Source organism: Biomphalaria glabrata, chromosome 4 (genome assembly GCF_947242115.1).
Source record: "Biomphalaria glabrata chromosome 4, xgBioGlab47.1, whole genome shotgun sequence".
NCBI classification, from domain to species: Eukaryota; Metazoa; Mollusca; class Gastropoda; family Planorbidae; genus Biomphalaria; species Biomphalaria glabrata.
Genome location: NC_074714.1, coordinates 7,896,641 through 7,918,143, shown reverse-complemented (window position 1 = coordinate 7,918,143; position 21,503 = coordinate 7,896,641). Strand labels below are relative to the sequence as shown.

Here is a 21,503-nt window from a genome sequence, read left to right as displayed (position 1 = left end):
TCTTTACTGAAAATCTGGCCCACGGAACACCATAGAAGACAAACTGTGTGAACTTCTGATCTGGAAACAACTTCGCAGTTCCTCTCATATACTCTAAAGAATGGGTTATATGAATGCTCCAATGTGTTTCTGTACAGACTTTCCTTTAAAATAAAAACCCATATAGTTCTGATAGAAGTCGAACCTTAATCTTGTTAAAAGTATGATGCACTATCACCTCGACCAGTCAACTCAATATGATTCCTCTTGCATTTTTATTTTTATGTCACAACACAAACTATTGGAAGACGCAAGTCTACTTACACACACTAGCACATACACATTCTGAACAAAACAAAACAGCTTGGGTGTTTTATGGTTTTTATTGTTGTTCAGCGTACTCTTTTTCAAACATTAGTCTGGTCCATCAGTTTGAGTTCTGAGATTATATTGTTTCTACTCAATTGTTAAACTGGGAAAGCAAAGCAGACATGTTGGTTTTAAAATTACATATGCCTACATTCTAAATGATTCTTAAACAAGTGATTATGTGCTTGTAAGAATGACTTCATTGACCGTTTTGGCCAGAACTTATTTTGTACGTTGTAGGGACCATGCATTGCATTTCTCAACCAAAAGAAGCTATCACACATCACAAGTCGCTTGAATTCGTTAATTGTTAATGGCAGTTACCAATGTTCATTTGTCAACACGTTCGTTGGCCACCTTTATTTAGACTTAAGAATATAAAAACGAGTACTGTTTGGCTATAACTGTCCCCAGTATTGTCATACTGTTATTGCTATGAGGACAAAAAGATTAGGGCCTAAGTCATGCACCGGTAGTTAAGACAAGTCATTCGGTTTGTCTCGTACTGACCAGTCATTCAGTTTGTCTCGTACTGACCAGTCATTCAGTTTGTCTCATACTGACCAGTCATTCAGTTGGTCTCGTTCAGGCCAGTCATCTATGTTCCTGAAACTTTCTGCTGGGCAGTCATTAGCCTGTAATGATTTATTTGGACACGAATAATGCTCTTTGATGCTAAATCCAGCTTAACTAAACTAGGATAGACAAAGGCCCCGACTTATTTCCTGAGAAAAAAATCAAACATTTTCCCCAAACTTATTTCTTTGGCTAGATTTTACTTCTTCCTTATTTGTTTTCCCCATGTACAACCTTGCTATCTACAAGGGTATTCGATGTATGGGTCATTTATTTCTATGGCTGAGGGTTAAGGAGCGTGGTTCGTGGCCAGCACAACGACCTACCACCTTTACTTTTCCTGGTTTGATGTCAGTTACCCATTAGAGCTCGAGGGAGTAATCGAAATTTGAACCCGAGACTCCCTCGGTTTGGAAAACAGTTAATTGCTTGACCACACCCAACAATGCCACGTTACAAAAACTTAAACCAGGCTTTACGTATGGTATGCATTCTCCATCGATCAGTAGCTCCTTTGCCAGTTATAGCTTACTACTTGAAAGTCTTTTATGTTATGATCTTAAAACATATAATTTAATAAAGAGCTCATCAAGAATAAAAATTACAAATCGTTTCAACCCAGATTAATAAAGACAAGTGTCTGTGGACAAAATAAACTAATGAATGGGACTATGATGGCCTTTAAAAAAAAAAAAAAAAAGATGTGAAATGTTGAAAAATGATCAAGAGAAGTTGTTTTGGCAACTTCATAAATTGTCATAGTTTGAGAACCACTTGATTTTGCGTGTTAACGTCTACACCACTAAAATTGAATAAAATCATCTTTTTTTGAAGTAACGTCTCTATTATATAAGATAAGATAAAATATAACCAAACTAATCTTTTAAATATCGAGTAAAAGTGAAATAAAAAAAAAGAAAAGATAAATGATGAAACATTTCTAAACATTGCAATGATAAAAGAAAAGAACGAAACGAATTATCTACACACAAAAAAGTTGAATCATACATTTAAACTAATCAATACTGATTTATGTTAAAACCATAGACATAAATAAATATAGACTGGAAGTAGGAAGTTATTTTTATTTGGGGGGAGTCAATATGTTTTATGTACTATATCTATGTGAAAAAAAAATGGCGGCGATTGAGCTATAAATTCTAGGACTAACATTTCAGCCAATATATACCTTTGATCTTTAGTTTTGAAAAGTGCAAAACTGCCATATTCCCAATATTTTGTCTTTGTTTTTTAATCATAGACATAGGCAAATATATATAGGTTTGTGATGTGGATCTACACACTTATCTTTTCCCAAATATTTCCGATAATAATTTGTTCTTTATCGTCCAGTCTATATATATATATGTCTATGGTTAAAACACTCCCAACATTAAAATAATATCGAAACAAGTGGGGGGCCTGATTGTGGGTAGAAACAAACGTCCTAATTACACTGGTGCTCACGACAGGAGCGGCAGTACGGGAGGGCTCGAGGAAGCAAGAAGAATATTTCCACTTTCCTTCATATTTTCATATTTTTAGATTGTTTCTTCATCTAGGCTTTCAATCGTCCACAAAGGCAGCACTAAATCACCAATGCTGCTAAACAACTTCATTTCTCTCAAAGGCTGAACCAGTCCGGGCATTGAAATGTTTAATTTTTTCTTTTAAACGATCTGTTTATTTAGACCAATATTTCGTTGCCACGTCACAGGTCTGTACGACTTGGCAACGAGCTGTTGGTCTAAGCTGCCCACAGCTTGTGACTTTGCAGGTCAGTGTTGAGGCCTTCTCTAACGACTGGTCTGGGTTAAACCATAAACTATTTAAATAGTCTAGGGTTCAAATATATTGGTTCGTAAAAATATGGATCACAGACCAAGAGTGTTTCACGGAACAAACGTTTTAAAAACTAAAAAATACTCTTATTAAGGTTAAGTATTCTTTTAAAAAAAAGCGAATAATTATGTTAGCAACTGAGTTTCAAGGTAAAAATTTAGGACTTTTAAGGAAGACCTTGAACGAAGAAAACTAAAGGTTTAAAAAATCCCCGTCAAAAGCTAGCACTTTTTTTAAAAAATTCTTCTACTCCAGACCGACACTTTGCTTTTTTAAACAACGAATGAAATTAAAATGCAGAACTGTATGCGAGTGTACATAAAATTAAAGTAAATAACATTCACAATTATTTATCAATCATATCACTACATTTACTCAAAAGTAATACTACTTAATAACTACATGGACAAAATAACTATGCCAAAAAAAAAATCAATAAATAAGTTAATATATTCATTTGTCAAGTCAATTCAACCACAGAGCGACACCTAGTGGCTAAAAATGCTATCTAAACAATCTAAAGAAAAGTTTGTTAAAATGTTACACATTTCAAAAAAAAATAATAAGATACAACCCAATGATTCCCGTACATGTAACACCAGCTATGAGTATTTACATCAATGTCATAGGCACGTAGTAGACTAATAGACATCATGAATAAACATATATAGATGAATACATTAATAAAATGTGATTTATTCTACATTAAACATGTCTTTAACAAATAAGCCTTTAAAATTGTTATTTAGCTTTAGCAGTGTCCCCAGAGAGCTAGCGCTACAAACATTTTATTTGACATTTTGATAATGTCCTCATTTTGACAATGTCCTCATACAGACAATGTCACTCCCTTTCCCATGTAATAATGTAAAATCGAGCAGACGTCACATTTTAAAAGTATTCATAGTTCAGCCACCTTCTATTTTCTCACTAATTCCTGAATGTAAGGTCACATGACGTTGCAAATGTGTAATTCAAATCTAAAGGGCGGATTTTTATTGATATGTCTACAAAGTCCTCATCCTATTAGGTTTATGTGTTTCCAATATATTTTTTTTAGACCTGTCACATATACAATACATGTTCAATGTATATTTATGAGTGGAATATCGTTCGATTCATACATTGAAATGTACGATGATCAATAAACATTTATATTTTAGCAGACGATGTCCAGCTTCCGGTGGAAACATTTCAATGAAGGGCTTGTTAGTAGTTTTGTGTTTAGAATAGAAATTTCAACCACTGAGTTTGAAATGTAGGCCTGCAGTAACGATTCCCGCCATTTTTTTTTTTTGGCAGTGCTGATAATCTGGTATTGTTTTCTTTGTAACCCATAGACCTACAATATTCGTCTCTAAACCAAAAGTCTACCGACACTGGAATATGGCTACACGAAAATAGAATAAGTTCAAGTTAACATGATCAAAAAAAAAAGGGGGGGGGGGGGAAGGGAAGGAAGCCATTACAAGCTGGGCGGGAAAATCTGGAGAGGGGGGGGGGTTGAGGGCGGATCGTGTGAAGATTCTCTTGTGGGGTTTGTATGAACGTTTACAAATAAATTATGGCGTTAGTCAAATAAAAAGTCGTCTTTGATCCGTCGACAGAGACAAATGGCAAACGTCATCCCAAGCACCTGCAACAAGAAAGGAAAGGTCAAGGTTAAACACTTGCAGCAAGGTCGATGCATTTGCGCATGCGCGAGAGGAAATGGAAGTGCACGTTCCAGACAGGATGGATTTTGTACCTGTTGTCTATGACCGAGGGTAAATATTGTCCACTAAACTGACAGAGATCTAGGCATCCGAAGTCTGAATGTTATAGAACTGATACTTCTGCTATAGTGCCTTCATATCTTTAAGATAGAGATCTGCTCTTCTAAAAAGCATACAAAATACTTTTAAAGTGGATTTAATGCATAGCATATGCACACAGTTCATTAATAATAAATCTATCTTAATTCTAGGTTAGTAGTCAACATTCGAGTTTCATAGGCTGTGAGAAATTTATCTTTTCTAATTAGGAAATAATGTAGTCCTTAATAATCTTCGAAGTCGAAGAAAAGTATTATTATTATCATCATTTGTATGTTCAGCTCATTTTGACTAATGGAGTGAAGAATGAGCTTAAAATGATAGAGACAATATCATCCTAGTTTTGTCAATGACGCCTGATAGTCTATATTTCTGGCACCTGTTACACAGTCACAAACCAGTGTAACGTAGTCTTTGTCACTACCTCTAGTCACGAAGTATTTGTCGCTGCCATCTTTCACATAGTCTTTGTCACTGACAATTAACACGTAGTCTGATGTTATGACACCTGCCGCATAGCCTTTGTCACTAGCACCAGTCACGAAGTATTCGTCGCTGACACCTGCCACGTTATCTTTGGCACCGCAACCCGGAACTTAGTCTTTGACAGTGACACCTGAAACGTGGTCCTTATCAACGACGCTTGTCACATAGTCTTAGTCACTCACACCTGCCATTTAGTCTTTGCCAGTGGTACCTGTGACGTATTCTTTGTCATTGATGTCTGCCTGACACATAGTCTTTGTCATTGACATATGTCATGTAGTCATTGGTATCGACACCTGTCGTTAGTGATTTTCACTTACAACGTAACAGTTGAGGTGTAACCATTGTTTGATGAAGGTAACAGTTGTACTGACTTAATGAGTTACTTTCAAAGACTCTACAAGCAAATACTCACCATTAAAACGGATACAGCTGAGGCCACACCAGCTAGGATCCGAACATTGTCTGTTAGAAATGTCACGATGGCAGTGTAACAGCCCTGTGGTCAAGAGAGAGAGAAACACTAATCACAGTATGTGTTCAGATAGGGATTCTCAAACTGTAGCTTTGTTCCTATTTATAAGTCCAACACCAATGGATCGTGATGTTATAGCTTGTATATACCTAAGTGTATCAACTCGGTTGCGGCTAGTCATTTGTGGGCTAATTACTGCATTGCCTCCAGCCTGCGCAAAGTATTTTGAAGTGATAATTGACTCGCGCAGACCAATACCACTCTTTAAACTAAAACGCAGTCCACAGTAGCACAGAAGTCTGAGACGGCTGTGAACAACAGATAGCTGTAGGTTTTCTTATCGGAGTTTCCGTCAGCTAGACTGGCTGCTGACCAAAGCTATAGAGCCTTAGCTGGCATAGAAGAGAGCACCTGGCGGCATACGGCTTCAGAACGAGACAGCTGGAGATTACTCACAAAGGCCGCGGGATACACTTTTGAGACCAAAACAAGATCTGCTGCCGAGGACAGTCGCAGACGGCGAAAAGAAAATCTTGATCGACCACCGGCGGACAATGGTTATGTGGCAAAATATGAAGGTCACAGCTGGGGCTGCGTATCCACGGGAAATACTGCACTTAACATTAATCTTCGGACTCAAAAAAGACAAGCCTTATTATTATACCTAAGTTTAAATTTTCTATTTAAAAAACTTAGAAATGTAAGTCTAAAACGCAACTGATTCTAAGCTGTTTTTAAAGAAAATGTACATGAATGGTCATTAACTAAGTAAGAGGAAGAGGCAGACAGAGACAGCTAAGGGAAGACAACATCGATGAAGGGAGAGGCCTGTATGGAAAGAGTAAGAGCACATAATCAAGGCAAAAGACAGAGATGAACAGAGAAAGACGGGCAACAGATCATGTTTGGTGCCCCAAAGGTCCAACAGACAAAGGGATAGAAGGTGAAGTAAGGGAAATGTTTAAAAAAAAAATTAAGGCCAAGAAGCCACTCATTTACAATGATTAAACTGCTATGATTGAAAGCATATGGTCAAAGTTGCATGTATAACACTTACATAATTAAATTAGTCAAACTTTTATTGGTAAATATAATAAAGCTTTAACTTACAATAATGGAACTTCAATGTGTTGGAACTATACAAATTAAACGTACATTGGTTAAACTTATAGTTGTTAAACGTACATTGGTTAAACCTACATTGGTTTAACTTACATTAGTATAAAGAAGATCATTTTCCTGATGAGCGCCGACTGGTGGAAGAATCGCTGGGATGATATTCTCGTAGCCTGATCCACCCACGCACTTGGTTCGGTTATTTCCGAAGACATTGCGACAGCAGCTCTCCGGAACGTACTCTCTCATGTCTGATACAAACAAAGAAAAAAGTCACACAAATGAAATAAGCTGAAATAGTTCTCTGGGACCTTGCGATTAAAAAAGGCAAGCAAATACATGTACATTTCATTGTCATTATATTACACTCGGGACAATTGATTTTAAATAGTTTTTTTTTTCAATATTTTTTTTTTAGATTTAGGGGACGTGGTGGTCAAGCGATAAAGCACTTGGCTAGGGGTTCCGGGTTTAAATCTCGGTGACGACTGGGATTTTTATTTTCGGGATTTTAAGGGCGCCCCTGAGTCCACCCAGCTCTAATGGGGTACCTGGAATTCGTTGGGGAAAGTAAAGGGGGTTTGTCGTTGTGCTGGCCACACGACACCCTCGCTAACCGTGGGTCATAGAAACAGATGACCTATACATCATCTGCCCTATAGATCGTAAGGTCTGAAAAAGGTCATCTACATTTCCTATTTGGATCACACTCTAAGCCAAGGACGTTGGCCTAAACTTAAAGTACACTTCTGAATGTCTAGGTGTTGGGCTCACGTTGCTAGGGTACCAGAAGGACAAGACAAACAAGCGATTCATCTTCGTGTAGGCAGCACACAGACAAAACCAAACAGCCGAATTTTCTTTCCACGTCTTTAAGCCATAGTGCAACTGGAAATACTGAATCGGGGATCTATCGGGGTTGTTGTCCGATTTAAGATGAAAAGTCAAAACATTCACAGAAAGACGAAAGCATTTCTTACCTGGATAGCACCTCAGTTAAATCCTCCCTCCCCCCCCCCCTTTTTTTTTTTCCACCAGTCACTTCGTGTTTTTGAAATATTATCTCAATTTATCTCAATTTCTTTAGACATCCATATATTCAGGAAACACACTCACAGACTCGCATGTGGATTTCACACAGTGCTCATTACGCTTATTTTTTTTCTACTAAATCTGGGGGTTTTGTGTTGTCATTGGACAGTTTTTATTGCGTAAGGATTTAGTTCAGAAGTATTATTATTATAGCTTTTATATAGCGCTACTATTCATGCTTTCATTTGTGGACCAGTGTGGGGGGGAAGGGGGAGGGGGTATCTAGGAGTTGGTTTTCCGTGCTGCCTTTAGGCGCTCAGTAAACGCAAATCTGTCCGGTGTCGAACCTCGAGCCCCCTTCTATGTAGCCAAGCCAAGCCAAGTTCAAGCGCATTTAGCCTCTCGACCACGCTTCGCACTGTACATTTAAAAGAATACACATGTAATGTGTACACATGGGAGGATGTGTTCGTATTTGTCAGAATACTAGAATGGGATAGAAACTATTGCTGTGAATGAATCTAGGAGAAAACTCTTCACAGAGTAACGTAATGATAGCTAGAAGGGAGGTAACCCTCACAAGACGCGGGATTCAATCAGCTGTTGAAAACATATTGAACAGACGTTTTGGATCAGACAGAGGGTAGTTCAGTGGGAGTGATCTTTAGCTGTATACCTTGCACCAACTCCTCGGCGGTACTCATTGGTACACATCAAATATAAACAACCAACACGCGATGCACTCCACACATTATCAAGCTGCATTACTAACACATTTCATGCAGACAACGATTTGGTGTCACGGAGAGAGAGAGAGATTGTTTCGCTTGAATATGATGCAGGCTTTACATAGAGACGTAGGCACCTAGCCGATACAATAATAACTTGAACTTTAATACGAACTCAGTATCTAATTTAACAAGGAAAAATAACTTCTTTAAATACAAGGAATAATATATTCATAAATACAAGATATCAATTATAGAGATTGGGTATCAAACAAAGAAATCCTATGCCGACCACTTAATGGGGTTGTGACAGAGCGTCGCATGAGGTTTGCGGGACATGTTCACACTTTCATGAGGACCTCAGAGTAGTGGACACCAGGTGGGAAGAGGCTTCAGACATTCCCAGTGACAGATTTTTGTGGAGACAGCTTGCCGCCAAATGCACCGAACGGCGCGAGAGGATATAAGTCAGAAGCTACAAGGGACAATAACTTCTTTAATATGTTTTTTTTTACCTCCGTTGTAGATTTGGTACTAAACATATTACCTAATAACACACTACAATACTCGATAGATTATATTTTTGCTATTGTCTTTCAGGGAAGGTCTCTCCGGATTTCCTTCCAAGAAACAACTCTGATAATATATTAAATAAATAAATCTTCGTTTAAGCTTAACAGCTCTCCCTCTTCCGTCAAAAAAAAAAGATTAGAAAGTTATATAGAGACAGGAAGTTTCCAAATTTAACCGCAGACTAGAACTACATTTGGTAATTAGGTCTATTATCTCTTAAACTAAGTTACTTAGCTCTTTCCGAAGCCCTTTGAAAATTGTTACTAAAATGTAGATTCTAGAAGATTTCATTTTAAAATGTCGCTCTTAGCTATTAGTGAAACGTAAGTTGTTTAGTAATTGTTTAGTAAGTTGTTAAGTAAGTTGTTTAGCAAGTATTTAGACTATACAAACACGCTCTGATTGAAACGAGAATACTTGCATATAAGCAAACACAAATACACTGTTTTACTTCCAGAAAATCTATTGAGAATTTTCACGATCAACTAAGCATTGTCAAGGACACAAAATGTAACTTCAATGCTGCCAACTAAAGGGAAAATCATTGAACTACAAGATTTAGTATTTAGAAAATTTGATTTTGGAGTGCTAATAAAATGTAAAAAAAATATCGAAAAACTTTTTAAAAAACATACCCTACCAACACCCTCCTTTCTCCTGCGCACCGGATACACCGAAAGCTACTTACAGTTTGTTTCCCGCCATAGAGGAACATCTCTAGCTCACTGCTACGCTACATTTTTATTTTAAAATTCAAAAGCTTCAACTCTTATGCCGAAAACATAATGTGAACCATCAGTACAGTTTTAAAAAGATATTTATTTCAAAAATGAAAAGGAAACATTAAATTCATTACATCCCCAGATAGATATCAACGTGATAGATACATCGTTGGAAGCTCTGCGCTTCCGGCGCAACAGTTGGCAAGAAGACACGTCACTGTTCACAATTAACTCCATTCTTTATACATAAATTTTTTTTTTATTTCTCAGCCCATAGATCTAGAGATGCACCCTATATAGAATACCGTGTATAATCCGGCTCCACAGAACGTAGTATATCCCCCACCCACTCACTCACACACACACACACTCATACACACACACTCACACACTATCTCAATTTTTAGGATTTAATTTTTTTAATAAAGAATAGAGACCCACATGTATATCTAGATTTAGTCGTTTTCAAATTGGACTACACATTATCATTAAGTACATCTACAGGCTTACATTGGAGTACATTTGCTACACACACATTCACTCTAACAATTATCTAGATCTAGAGGAGCGATAGATTCAAGATCTAAAATAAATAATTAAAAAAAAAAGCTGAAACGAAAATAACTTACGCACCAAGATAGTGCTAATTAAGGCGGAAGGAATTATAATTTTGTACTTTAGACTTTTAAATGTTGGCTTTGAAAAACCTATTGGGTTGAAATTGCGAATAAAATTCTTTTTTTTTTTTTGGTAATTTTAGTGCTACGATTTCGATTGGGAAAAAAATCTTAGTTGTTCTATGTACCCGAAAAGTGGCAACAGGTTTAATTCTCGTATTTTAACGTCCACGGCAAGTGGAAGAATCAGTGATGAGTGAGTCATCAGCGCTAAGGATTTTATATTAAAGCACAACTGTTCGCATTTGAAAAACTTATAGGACCTGTCTCCGAGTCCAAATATTAAGAACGAGACCAGCATAGCCGCCCTTAGGTAATTGGAGTGCTAGGGGCCCTAGGCGAAGTGAATAAGGTGGCTCCAAATGAAATAGTGAAATAGAAAAACAAACAAATTAAGGCCGAAAACACGCATTCATTAAATAAATAAAAAACCTTCCTGTATCTATTTCTAAATAAAGAAATAAGTTAAATTCATATAGCGCCCATAGAATTAATGTTATGGACGATTCATGATCATCAAATTTAAAAAAAAACGACTTTTCACTAAAAGGAAAAAACAATTTTCTTCTAACCAATCTAGTCTAACAAGTTTAGTTTAGTCTAGACTAAAAATGTGTGTATAAACCTTGAATTATAACAGAGACTTAGAGCTCGGCTAGCAGACATAGAGCCATAGAGTTCTGTTACGTTTACAATTTTATCCATGTTTAGCATTTTAATTTTCTAAAATAAAATATCTTCGAGTCCCTTGCGATGCAAGCCCCTTACCAATCAGAGGCCTTGGTGACTGCCTAGTTTGCCTATACCCAAGGCCTGCCCTGAGAGCAGAATTTCGCGTGTGAAAAACTTAGAGGAGTTTTGTTTCAGATTCTGAAGAGGAATGACAGCAGGCAGGTTTTGAACCCGGGACCATCGAGACCAACGAACGACAGTCCAAGGTTCATACCACACGACCAGGCAGCCATCACTATACTTATATACACATATTTCTGTTAGGACGAGAAACTAGTTCATACTCTTCTGTACTAAATTATACAATACTTGTTTTTTTTTTGTACATTAACCTTGGATTGCGAATGACACTACCTGATTGGGAGATCAACAATCACAAAGGGAGGGAAGCCTCGCAATAAGCCAAATGAGTACAAAAACCTTGACCAGCGAGACGCGAATCTCTCGCCAGATGAGAACTGCTACATAATTCATTGGGGCCATTTTCTCCTCCCCCCCCCCCGGGTCGCTTGCCTGGGGCTTTTTGATTGAGGAGGTATCTAGCCGGCAGGGGGGGGGGAGAGGGGGTGTTGACAGCAGATGGCCAGGAAAATGTGTGACGCCTGAGAGTAACGAGCTTTATTCTAGACATGAGACTTTGTCCAGAGACAAATCTATGGAGAGGCCATTCTGAAGAACATTAATCGATACTCTTGTTTTCTTTTTTATTTTGTATCTTTTTATGGCCTGATTCTGAAATAACACTATAATATGGAGAGCCACGATGGCATTTATATCAGCTATAATAAGACTTCTTCCGGAGCGTGTGTTAAGACTTGGCAAGCCGAACAAAAGGCCCAAAGAAAATATTTAAACGCTAAAGAAAGCACTGCCTTATAAGAAAGCGAAACTATAAAGGGAACCTATCGATGAATTCTTTGTCTCTGTTTTTCCTCCTTTCTTTGGGAAACAATTAGAAGAAATCTAGATTTTTCACTTTTTTTTTTCAGATAAAAAAAATTCTGACAAAAACTTTGTATTTGATTCCTTCATGTTTTTTTTTTAAACTGTTTTTAAAATAATTTAATTAACAACATGGGAATACAAATAAACAGTTTAAAGCCGGGAAACAGTAAAGGGAATTAAAATCTCTATTTTTTAAATTGCAGATGAACAGGGTAAACATAACATATTTGTTGTAAATGGCAATGACATTAATAAAAAAAAAAAGATATGAAAGAGATGTTAAAAACACAGAAAACTCATTTTCTAATTTCATACAATTTTAATGGAGAAAAAAGGTCAGTTTCTGTAATATATATCTGTTTAAAATGGAGAGTTCTATTTTTTTTCTTCAAAAGATAAGCCAAGCAAAGTGAAGCATGGAAATGTTATTGATCTACAGATGGGTGAGCTTGATACATTCAATTATTTTATTTTTTTTGGTCTTTAATGCGAAAAACAATCCAAAAAATGTAGCTGATTAATTTAATGCGCCATTAGAAAAGGCTGGACCTTTGGGGATTTAGAAAATTACATTTTTAACAGAGTAATCTTCTCTTTGTTTATGTTTTGTAATGTTGAAGGTCCGGATGTCCTTATTTCAGCAATAAAATGCAGCACAGGTAACATAAAGAAGAGAATTAGATATGGAGAAATATGGGTGAGTTGTAAGGTACATGTGTAAAAATAAGAAAATAAAAAATTCGGAAAGATTTTAACATAAATAGATCTAGTTATAGTTTGCTTGTTTTACATGTTTGTTCGGATGTTCCTTCAGATCCTTTAGATAATTACATCCTAGTCCAAACCTCCCGCAGGACGATAGAGGATGGCAGAGGGCAAAGTTCGAAACCATGGCCTTCGAGACCACCGAACGGCAGTCCAGAGCGCATACCTCTGTCTCCCACTAAATATTGTTGTAACTCTAAGGCCGGCAACTCAACGACGTTCCACAGTATATAAATAAATGTGTTTATTCAACAGGACAAATACATAACAACCTTCTACATCCAAAGACTCTTGTTCCTAATTCTACCAGTCCTTTCTCCACCAAACCTGAAAACGGACCAACGACAGCCTTCCCCGCTCCAATCCAGGTCCCTACTACAGTCTTCAGGCAGCACAAGAGACGGCTCCTTAGTTCCCAACTCTTTTTCCTTCTCTCTTGATACCGATGTAAACACTCTCCTTTCCTCTATCCTACTAGCGTCTTCCTCTAATACACCGTCTTTCTGTTCTCGTTCAATAGTGCGCTCGTATGCATCACAAGCACTGGTGCAAGTCAGGGCTACAACAATAATAAAACACCTAAAAGCGCCATTTCAAATAATCTCACCATCTCTTTTTGCTTGAGATGAGTGCAACTGATACTGTCGATATTCTGAAAGTCACACCATTTGTTGAAGTACTGAAGTATGACCTGAGGCCAGTACTATCTTAAAATATTTGCAAAACAGGTTGAACCTGGAGTTCCTGTTGCTTTCTTAAACTTGTTGACACGAAGGTGTAGGGTTCGAATCCTTTCCACAATCATCCCCGGCCACTTTCCATAACAGCAGGACGTAGTTAATGTCTTTCTACACTAGACGTCTGCTTGAAACTTATGGACCTGGGTAATTGGCAGAGTGGGATATGTAGGCCTATATATGATACATTAAATACCTGAGTTTGTGGCGACATTGTTGTGCCGAAACTTAAATTCAAAGGGACAAATCTAGGGGAGGTAAACACGCAAACTCCTATAATTTTGTTTAAAAGATAACTCGCAATAAAAAAATAAATAAAATCATAAACACCAATGGAAAAAAAAAGCATTAAATATAGTAACTCTAAGCCTCAAAAACTAAACATCTCTGCATATCGAGTTCTGTAGTTAGTTGTTTCTTCGAAGCTGTGGCAAGCAATGATACACATATACTTCTGTTACGGCGAAGTGGCTGTGTGAAGGAGAGGCTTAGACCTCTTGGCTACCTAGCAAGTGGTTTGAGTTTGGCACCCGACACGAGCAGAGTTGTGTTTACTGAGGGCCTAAAGATACTTCCAACACACAAACACACACACACACACACTAGCCCGTAGCAAAGATTGGACCATAACACTCTGAGCATGCTATAAGCATGATAGTTATGCTATATAAAAGAGAATTTAAAAACGAGCAAAACATAGTGAATTACTCATGTAATTAAATTTGTAATAGATCTATATCAGCAATAATGGCTGCCTGGTCGTGCGGTTTGCGCGCTGGACTGTCATTCGGACTTATCGATGATCCCGGGTTCAAACCCTGCCCGCTCCCATCCCCCGTCGTCCTGCGGGAGGTTTGGACTAGGAAGTAATTATCTTCAACTTTGAAGGAACATACGAAATAAGTAAAACATTTTACAAACATAATAAATCTGTACAAATATTTTTATCAATTATTTTTGTTTAGCGCTATTTAATGCTTTTAGCTTTCTCAATACGCTGTGATCCTATCACTTGTCTGGACCAGTTGGAAAGGGGGTTGGGGAAGAAAGAAATGAATATCTGGGTGAATTCTTACCATATTCGCTATTTATAAGCATTTATAAAAAAAAAAAACGACCTTAATTCGAATTCATGGGTAAAGCCTTTTCAAACCTACATACTGACCACTTTGCTAGTGAGGTGCCTATGAAAATAGAAGATTATATAGTTATCTTTTGTTTGTTACAAAACTTTCTTTAAAGCGGTGACATCTAAAGGGGGCTAATTCAGCATATTCCACCACTTCAGTTAAGCATAACTTCTTGTTCTCTCAGATACTAGAAATAATTGTGCAAAATTTCACTCATAGATCGATGTACCGATGAGTGATTTCACTCATAAATCGATGACAGTAACAAAAGCCTAACAGTTCCAACAGGTAATTAGAGACGCCATGGTTTTTTAATCTATTGAACAAACTGTGAGACTCTGACAGTAGGATGTTTGTTTACACTAGTTGACAGTGTTACAAGACATCTGAAGAACTCGCGAGTTAAGAATGAAAAATGATGTGTGTGTGTGAGACGTAGCGAGATTGAGAGAAACAGAGAGAGCGAAAGAGAGAGAGAGCGAAAGAGAGAGAGAGAGAAAGAGAGAGAGAGAGAGAGCGAAAGAGAGAGAGAGAGAGAGCGAAAGAGAGAGAGAGAGCGAAAGAGAGAGAGAGAGCAATAGAATGGTAAAGATGGACAGAAAAAGAGTAAAAAGACGGGAGAGAAAAAAAAAGTGTAAGGGATAGAGAAAGAGAGGGTGATAGAGAAAGTGATGATGATAGAGAAAGTGAGGGTGATAGAGAAAGTGAGAGTGATAGAGAAAGTGAGGGTGATAAAGTGATGATGATAGAGAAAGTGAGGGTGATAGAGAAAGTGAGGGTGATAGAGAAAGTGAGGGCGATAGAGAAAGTGAGGGTGATAGAGAAAGTGAGGGTGAATGGGGGAGAGACAAAAAGTGGAATAAAGAAGGAAAACAAAGAGACAAAAAAGGATAGAAAGTTATTAAAAGAAGTTGAGAGATAGTGAATGTGAAAAAAGAGAACATGAAAGACAGTTAACATTGTATATTTCGTTGCTCTGTTGTCAGCGGGCTACAGAAGAAAGTCACACGCTGCTTTTATGTTAGTCTTACAGACTATGTGGTCTATAGGGCAGATGAAGTAAAGGTAATCTCATCTGTGGCCCACGGTTAACGAGGGTGTGATGGTGCCAGCACAACCACCAACCGTCTTTACTTTTCCCCAACTAATATCATGTACCCATTAAAGCTGGGTGGACTAAGAGCCGCCCTTAAGATCCCGAAAATAAATAAAAATTCCAGACTTCACCAGGATTCCGAACCCTGGTCCCCAGGTTCAGGAGCCAAGCGCTTTACCACTTAGCCATTGAAAGTTTGAGAGACAAGATAAGCCCCTTTATTGTCAAGCTAAGCATTACTGAACCGTCCCACCACTTCTCGACTTTTTCAAGCTTTGGCGGTCATCACGTGACTGTCAGACATCCATTTCTTACATGTTGCTTTACTCGGACTGGACAGAATTGAAACTCACCGTCTGTTTGATTTTTAAACCAGAATGTGTATTCTCTGTAGTAAGCCCAGGATGTGGTAGAGTTCACTCCACCGGACACACCACAACATTGAAACTGTGGACACAAGTGACCAGTAGAATTACAGCAATAGCATACACATGTGGTACTCAACATAAAGTCTAACGTTATGCAGTCATGCATACACTATCTCCAATTTCTCTAATAATGTATATACTATATAATCTGTATGTGTTTTTAAAATGGGTGTAAAACTAATTTATAAACGTCTTAAAAAATATATCACAACTCAAAGCGACTAATTTGAAAAAGTTCATTTTAAAATTGTAAGAAATACGCACTGTTTTATGTACTGTAAGTCAAAAGCACTTTGTGATTTACTTTAACCCTTAAAGAGCTGCGCTGTTTTACAATGAGTGCATACAAAGTGGAATTACTATTTTGATGTTTAGAGGCTAAACTACCACACACGTTTCTAGGGTTAATCTAAAAGTACTTTGTAATGTACTTAAAGCAATAATTGCCAGAGACGTTAACTTACTAGTTTCTGTATAAGGTCCCAGGCTTTGGTGACTTCTCTGTCTCCGCTGACACCATATGTTGTGTTCAAAGATTTGGAAAGTTCCGTCAAGACGGCATCACCAATCTGTTAAAGGAGAAGATAAAGTTATGACAGCACCATCCATTATGAAACGATTCGTTTCAAACAGAAATAAGACAACGGGTAGTCATAACGTAATTATCTAGTCATTGTATAGAATGTCTATAGAATGCAGAGCCTATAGAATGCAAAGCCAAAGTAGGAAATAGTGAAGTCATATATAAATAGTAAAATCATTAGGCTACAATTCCGTTGGTTGGAGTTAGATAGGAGTTACTAAGACTTGTTAAGTTGACTCTGCTCGATCTCAGCATCTCGGAATCTCAAATGGCTTATTTTATTACCATGAACCTCGATAAGATTTTTATCTTGATAAATTGGTGCAGCTGTCAGGTTTTCAAAAAAAAAAATATGAAAAACAAAACTTACCCCCCCCCCCTCACATACACATCTGCTCTCCCTCGGATACACACATAGATATAGACAAAAAATATTATTGAAAGAAAAAAAAAAGCCATAGTATAACGTGCAAGGAGAGAAAGCTTCAGAATGGGAGGCTTTACAGCAGTGTTTCCCAAACTGTGTTCTGCGGAATCATAGTGTTTCGTGAGGCCGGAATAATTGTTCCAGGAGTTACTGGATTAATAGCTTAGCAGTCCACCCAGCTGTTATGGGTACCTGACACTAGTTTGGTAAAAGTAAAGGCGGTTGGTCGTAGTGCTGGACACATGATACCCTCCTTAACTGTTGGCCCCAGAAACAGATGATCTTTACATCATCTGCCCTATAGATCACCAGGTCTGAAAGGGGAACTTTACTTTTTTTTTAGGTCACGAGTGAATTAATCTCTTTACAAAATAATCAGTGTTCCGCTAAATACTCGAATATGCGAAGTGTGTCGTTAAAGTAAAAGTTTGGGAACCACTGCTTTACAGAGGTGGGCGAGCTACAGAGGGAGAGTATGGATCTACAGACCCAGAACTGCCTCCGTAGAGTCAGAATTGGTTCCCTTTTCATATCAATACAATTATACATTTCTTGTTATCACTCTGATATTTTTTAAATTGAAAACAAAAACTTATTTTCTTCTTCTTTTAATCTTTTCAATAAACAAAGCTGTATAGAACTGGGTCACACTGCAAGAAATAGCTCCAATGCCTCCATTTATCTCTTGTCATAGTGCCGTATTGTTCCGTAGAGCACATAACCTCGTGACCTAAATTCATGTCTATCAAGGGCAGACAAATTCAAGAAAGAATCTCGACTATTTTTTTTTACTCTGACATATTTCTCTTTGTGAAAGAAGGTATTGAAAGAAGGAACCGAAGTGCTATGTGGGTCAAGATGATGAGAAAGTGACAGAAATAACAAGGACAAAATATGCATAAAGTGCTACACCCTAAAAGAGAAAGACGGAGAAAATTTAAAGATTGACAGATTTATCCAAGGAGCATTAGGCGTATTAGTAATTCCAGAATGAAAAAGGGACATGAGTATGTGCGTGAAAGATATGGTTCAGAGATCTAGAGAAGAGAAACTTGTTGACAGAATGGTTCAGAGATCTAGAGAAGAGAAACGTGTTGACAGAATGGTTCAGAGATCTAGAGAAGAGAAACTTGTTGACAGAATGGTTCAGAGATCTAGAGAAGAGAAACGTGTTGACAGAATGGTTCAGAGATCTAGAGAAGAGAAACGTGTTGACAGAATGGTTCAGAGATCTAGAGAAGAGAAACTTGTTGACAGAATGGTTCAGAGATCTAGAGAAGAGAAACTTGTTGACAGAATGGTTCAGAGATCTAGAGAAGAGAAACGTGTTGACAGAATGGGTTCAGAGATCTAGAGAAGAGAAACTTGTTGACAGAATGGTTCAGAGATCTAGAGAAGAGAAACGTGTTGACAGAATGGGTTCAGAGATCTAGAGAAGAGAAACTTGTTGACAGAATGGCTCAGAGATCTAGAGAAGAGAAACTTGTTGACAGAATAGCTCAGAGATCTAGAGAAGAGAAACTTGTTGACAGAATGGGTTCAGAGATCTAGAGAAGAGAAACTTGTTGACAGAATGGCTCAGAGATCTAGAGAGGAGAAACTTGTTGACAGAATGGCTCAGAGATCTAGAGAAGAGAAACGTGTTGACAGAATGGGTTCAGAGATCTAGAGAAGAGAAACGTGTTGACAGAATGGGTTCAGAGATCTAGAGAAGAGAAACTTGTTGACAGAATGGTTCAGAGATCTAGAGAAGAGAAACTTGTTGACAGAATGGCTCAGAGATCTAGAGAAGAGAAACTTGTTGACAGAATGGCTCAGAGATCTAGAGAAGAGAAACTTGTTGACAGAATGGCTCAGAGATCCAGAGAAGAGAAACTTGTTGACAGAATGGCTCAGAGCTCTACAGAAGAAATACTTGTTGACAGAATGGCTCAGAGATCTAGAGAAGAGAAACGTGTTGACAGAATGGCTCAGAGATCTAGAGAAGAGATACTTGTTGACAGAATGGGCTCAGAGCTCTACAGAAGAAATACTTGTTGACAGAATGGGCTCAGAGCTCTACAGAAGAAATACTTGTTGACAGAATGGGCTCAGAGCTCTACAGAAGAAATACTTGTTGACAGAATGGGCTCAGAGCTCTACAGAAGAAATACTTGTTGACAGAATGTACAGTCTTCAAATGAAGGCTATTACATTATTTCGGAAAATGTGTTAAAGAGAGAAATGAAAACCGGAAGTACGTCAGTAAGTGAACATTGCTTTCCCTACTGCTGTGTCCATGTCTTGTCTTGCACGGCACTTTTGATTCTACAGTTAACGAACTGTGTTCAACGAAATCTAGTCTAGGAAGTAGATAACAGTTTTAACAAGTGAAATGAAAAAGAAAAATATTTTTAAAAATAAAAATAATATAGATCTATATAAACATTTGTGTGAATATATCTTTTTGAAGTTACTTTCCCCATTTCCCATTCTCTGATTAAGTTGAAACTTTGCAAAGTTATAGCCAACATTGTCGATGACAAACTAAGCTGTTGAACTAAAACATTTTTAAAATTTCTTTGTTTTTAAAAGTCCAAAAAAGTTAGATAGGGCATAAAAATTTCCCACATTTTGAATCTAATAAAAGAACCCAACTATTTAGAAAACAAAAATCTTATTTTTCTGAAAAGTACATTAAAAACAATTTTGTTTTAATGGGTTTTAAAAATCGTTTTCCGGTCTGGTACAGATGCATTTTGACCGAGCGCAAAGCGTCGCTATTACAGTAACGTTGTTTTCACTATACGCTTCAATAAAGCCGCGATGTTCACTGGTCCGATTCATGATGGGTTGTTAAAGAGAAAGAAAAAAAGTTGTTACAGTAATTGAGAGTGGTAGAACCTAGCTTACCGAATGAAACCTGTCCCGCCTCTATACTGTCACAACAGCCCATAATGTGCCCACTTCAAAAGTGGGAGATTTTTTAGGCCCCACACTGTATTTACCTCAATATAGACATCATTCTCTTCGTATTGTAGGTTTCAACATATTTAGTACTAAAAGTAACGCTCCTTTTTTAGACCTTGCTATTTATAGTGCAGATAATGTAAAGTTCATCTGTTTCTGTGGCCAACGGTTAACGAGAGTGTCATGTCGCCAGCACAACGACCAACCGACTTTATTTTTCCCCAACTATTGTCAGGTACCCATTAGAGCTAGGTGGACTCACCCAAAGATCCCGAAATTCAAAATCCCAGCCGTCACAAGGATTCGAACCCGGGACCCCCGATTTGGAAGCCAAGCGCTCTACCGCTCAGGCACCGCGCCTTCACTAACAATAAAACAAGTATATACATGTAAATAAATACATTGCAAGATCATATTCATGATAAGAGTTTAGTTCTATATGGATGGTTGCCTGGTCCGCTGGGCTTGGGCTGTTCCGGGTTCATACCCCGCCCGCTGCCATCCCCAATGGTCCTGCTGAAAGTTCGGACCTTAACTCTGAAGGAACATCCGAAACATGTAAAAAATGTGTACAACGTCACTTACTGATTCACTGATGCTAAGATAGAATAGAGGAACAACATATCCTCGTAGATGATATAACGAAGAGCTTCTCCCAATGAGACAATTTATCAGTTGATGGCCACATATGTTGTTTTTTTAAACTTTACTTCTAGGATCAGTGTCCATTGATTAGAAGGAATTGTGAAAGCTTTCAATAAAAAATACAGATTGTTTTTACTTTTTTAGATTCCAACTTTAGTATGTCACTATGATATTGCTTGTTCTAATTGCTTCTTCTTATAAGATAAAATAAGAAAGATAAGATAAGATAAGGGATTGGTTCTTAACTAAATCTGTCAATACACATAGATCTTTAGGAAGATACAAATGTCATATGTATCCTACTAAATTCTAATCAGATAGTTGCTGTCCGAACGAAGCCCACTGCAGGCTAACACTTTTAGTATCCAGTACATTCAACAAGGATGATCAGTTTAGAATTCGACAGGATATGTTGCCTTTGTTGTAACATATAAGTTCAAAATCGTTATCTTATCTTATAAGTTGAATGAACCAAGTCAAGTAAGAAAAACAATATTTTTAAAACCCTAATTCTATAAGCAAAAACAACAAAGTTTATATTTAAAATCCTCATTAGAATTTTGTTTAGATCACAATGTATAATGGAGGTATAGGTAGAAAAAATTAAACTTCTTAATCAAAGATTTTTACGTAGATCCACTTTATCCAGGGGCGTAGCAAGACACCCGAGGACCGGT

At 37.5% G+C, this 21,503-nt stretch overlaps 1 protein-coding gene across 6 annotated transcripts in view; it reads right to left on the bottom strand.

Moving 5' to 3' along the window:
- Positions 1-343: 343 nt before the first annotated feature.
- Positions 344-21,503, bottom strand: part of LOC106056526 (tetraspanin-9-like) — a 172,848-nt gene continuing 151,688 nt past the window's right edge. For all 6 annotated transcript variants that reach the window (XM_056026049.1, XM_056026050.1, XM_056026046.1 and 3 more), the window contains 5 exons: positions 16,687-16,791; positions 16,148-16,241; positions 6,757-6,908; positions 5,482-5,565; positions 344-4,402 (listed from right to left, as the gene is read on the bottom strand). In XM_056026049.1, coding sequence (XP_055882024.1) covers positions 4,337-4,402; positions 5,482-5,565; positions 6,757-6,908; positions 16,148-16,241; positions 16,687-16,791 — 501 coding nt within the window. In that variant the 3' untranslated portion in view covers positions 344-4,336. The remainder of the gene's footprint in view (positions 4,403-5,481; positions 5,566-6,756; positions 6,909-16,147; positions 16,242-16,686; positions 16,792-21,503) is intronic.